The 2,759-nt window shown below is 37.5% G+C and overlaps 1 protein-coding gene across 1 annotated transcript; it reads left to right on the forward strand.

The window, feature by feature from the left end:
* Positions 1-663: 663 nt before the first annotated feature.
* On the forward strand, positions 664-1,242 carry LOC124616641 (death-associated inhibitor of apoptosis 1-like). Its single transcript, XM_047144968.1, has one exon. It carries the CDS (start codon positions 664-666, stop codon positions 1,240-1,242), a length of 579 nt encoding a protein of 192 aa, XP_047000924.1.
* The last annotated feature ends 1,517 nt before the right edge of the window (positions 1,243-2,759 follow it).

The raw sequence follows: 2,759 nt of genomic DNA on the forward strand, positions 1-2,759 counted from the left end.
GGATATAATCATTAATGATGTAACATACAATGGTTCAAAAGGATTATATAATCTACTTCTTAGAAAAAAACCTTTAGCTAGAAGCTATACAAAATCTGATCTTCTTACGTATGCAAAAATTTTAAAAGCTACCAATGCCCATAAGAAAGGTTATTCTGCTCATAAACCTGTTAATATTAATAACAGTATAAAATATAAAACAATCATACGACGCATACTTCATTTAAATCGGTCTGATGTAAGCGAAGTTCGAAAATCATCTCGAGCAAATTTACTAAAAGCACATCGTCAGCTAAGTGAGGAAACTTTGGAAAGTGAACCTAGTATTCATAGTGGTAAAGGAATTACTGTAGATGAGAAAGAAACAGAAGGTAATGTTCCAGAAGTAAAACAGTGGAAGACATATAGCAGCAATTTACCTCCTGATTATGTGTACTGGGATGACCCAAATGAACTTGTTGAACGTCTTTTCTTTTGCATGGGTCAAAAGCAGCAGGTAATTCATCACATGACAATGAGATTATTTCTATTGAAGAAGAATTACGAGAAGCTGGAATAATTATGTAAGAGTTGGTTATCTAATCATTAGAATATATAAAGAGCAAATAACGAGTCAGTGACCACATAACACATGTGCACTAAGAATTGTAAGCAGGCCACACAATGTACCCTACATTTGCTGAGCGTCTAAAGACTTTTGAGAATGGTAACTGGCCCATCGACTTTTTGAAGCCTGAAGACCTAGCAGAGATGGGCTTCTATAGACCAAATCACAACAGTAACGATGATACTGTAAAGTGTATGTATTGTAACATTGAAGAGAGTAACTGGCAATTTGATGACATACCATTTCTGAGACATATATGTCCTGCATCATACCATCTTGGTGGTATCAACACGTGTTGTCCTTGTTGTACAGTTAAAAAACACTCTTTGATGCATACAGCACAACCAGCATGGCCTCAGTATTGCTGTCAACAAGTACGTCAACAGTCCTTCCATGATTGGCCCTCGTATATCCCAGTAAAGGCTGAAGAACTGGCTGAAGCAGGTTTCTTCTACTCTGGTACTGTTGATCACACTACCTGCTTCTACTGTGGTGGCACACTGCATGATTGGGTTGATGGTAATGATAAATGGGGTGAACACTATCGCTGGTTCCCTGGTTGCATGTATTTATGGTTGAAAAATAAAACTGATCTGGCAGATGATGTAGTAGATTTAAGTAAAAGTGTAAAATAAATTAATAACATTTTGTAATAAAATTATTTTTTTTTACATTAAATGATATCTGAATAAACATATAAGCTTGTTTTTATTGCACACCTTGTGTGTGTGTGTGTGTGTGTGTGTGTGTGTGTGTGTGTGTGTGTGTGTGTGTGTGTGTGTGAATTTTACGTAAGGTCAGTGCCATCAAGTACATCACCATGCCATCATCATGACTTAACAAAATATAGCTATGTAGGTAGTGGCACTGTCAACACTATCACAGTGAGCTAAAGACGTCATATTATGTAAGGTCAGTATCAAAACATGTGGAAATAAGGTCAACGCTGTTGGCAAAAGTCCACCAAGTATATCATAACTTCATAAAAAAAATTTTTGCATTGAGCTAAAGATGTCACATTATGTAAGGTCAGTATCAAAACATGTGGAAATAAGCATGACGTCATTATGACGTCATAGTTACGTCATTATGACGTCATAGATAGGTTGAGAATGTGATGTCATAATTACATCATTATGACATCATCATTACGTCATTGTGACGTCATCATTACGTTGTTGTGACGTCAGAGATAGGCTGTGACGTCGCTGGTGCTTGAAGCCCCATTGCTCCACTACTAAATTCGGATGCAATTTCTGTGTTTCATCGTCAAAAAGAAGGTCCGAGGATTACAGTAAACCTGAAGTTAAGCATCGGAATCGAAAACTGGACTCACAGGAGAGGTTCAAATCATAGATAGTTAGAGTGTCAGTCCTCTTGTACATAACTCGCCATTGTGCTTTTTGTATTAATTTCACATGCATTTTCTGTGTTTCATCGTCAATAAGAAGGTCCAAGGGATACAGTAAACCTGAAGTGGAGCATCGGAATCTAAAACTGGACTCACAGGAGAGGTTCAAATCATAGAAAGAAAGAGTGTCAGTCCTCTTGTACTTAAGACGGCATTGTGCCTTTTGTAGTAAATTCGGATGCAATTTCTGTGTATCATCGTCTATAAGAAGGTCCAAGGTATACAGTAAACCCTAAGTGAAGCATCGGAATCTAAAACTGGACTCACAAGAGAGGTTCAAATCATAGAAAGTTAGAGTGTTAGTCCTCTTGTACTTAAGTCGGCATTGTGCCTTTTGTATTAAATTCGGATGCAATTTCTGTGATTCATCGACACTAAATAGGTCCAAGGGATATAGTAAACCTGAAGTGAAGCACCGGAATCTAAAACTGGACTCACAGAGAGGGTTCAAATCATAGAAAGGGAGAGTGTCAGTCCTCTTGTACTTAAGTCGGCATTGTGCCTTTTGTATTAAATTCAGCTGGAATTTCTGTGTTTCATCGTCAATAAGAAGGTCCAAGGGATTCAGTAAAACTGAAGTGAAGCGTCTGAATATAAAACTGGACTCACAGGGGAGGTTCAAATAATAGAAAGTTAGAGTGTCAGTCCTCTTGTACTTAAGTCGGCATTGTGCCCTTTGTATTAAATGCGGAAGCAATTTCTGTGTTTCATCATCAATAAGAAGGTCCAAATGATACAGTA

The sequence above is a fragment of the Schistocerca americana genome, chromosome 5 (assembly GCF_021461395.2).
Source record: "Schistocerca americana isolate TAMUIC-IGC-003095 chromosome 5, iqSchAmer2.1, whole genome shotgun sequence".
NCBI lineage: Eukaryota > Metazoa > Arthropoda > Insecta > Orthoptera > Acrididae > Schistocerca > Schistocerca americana.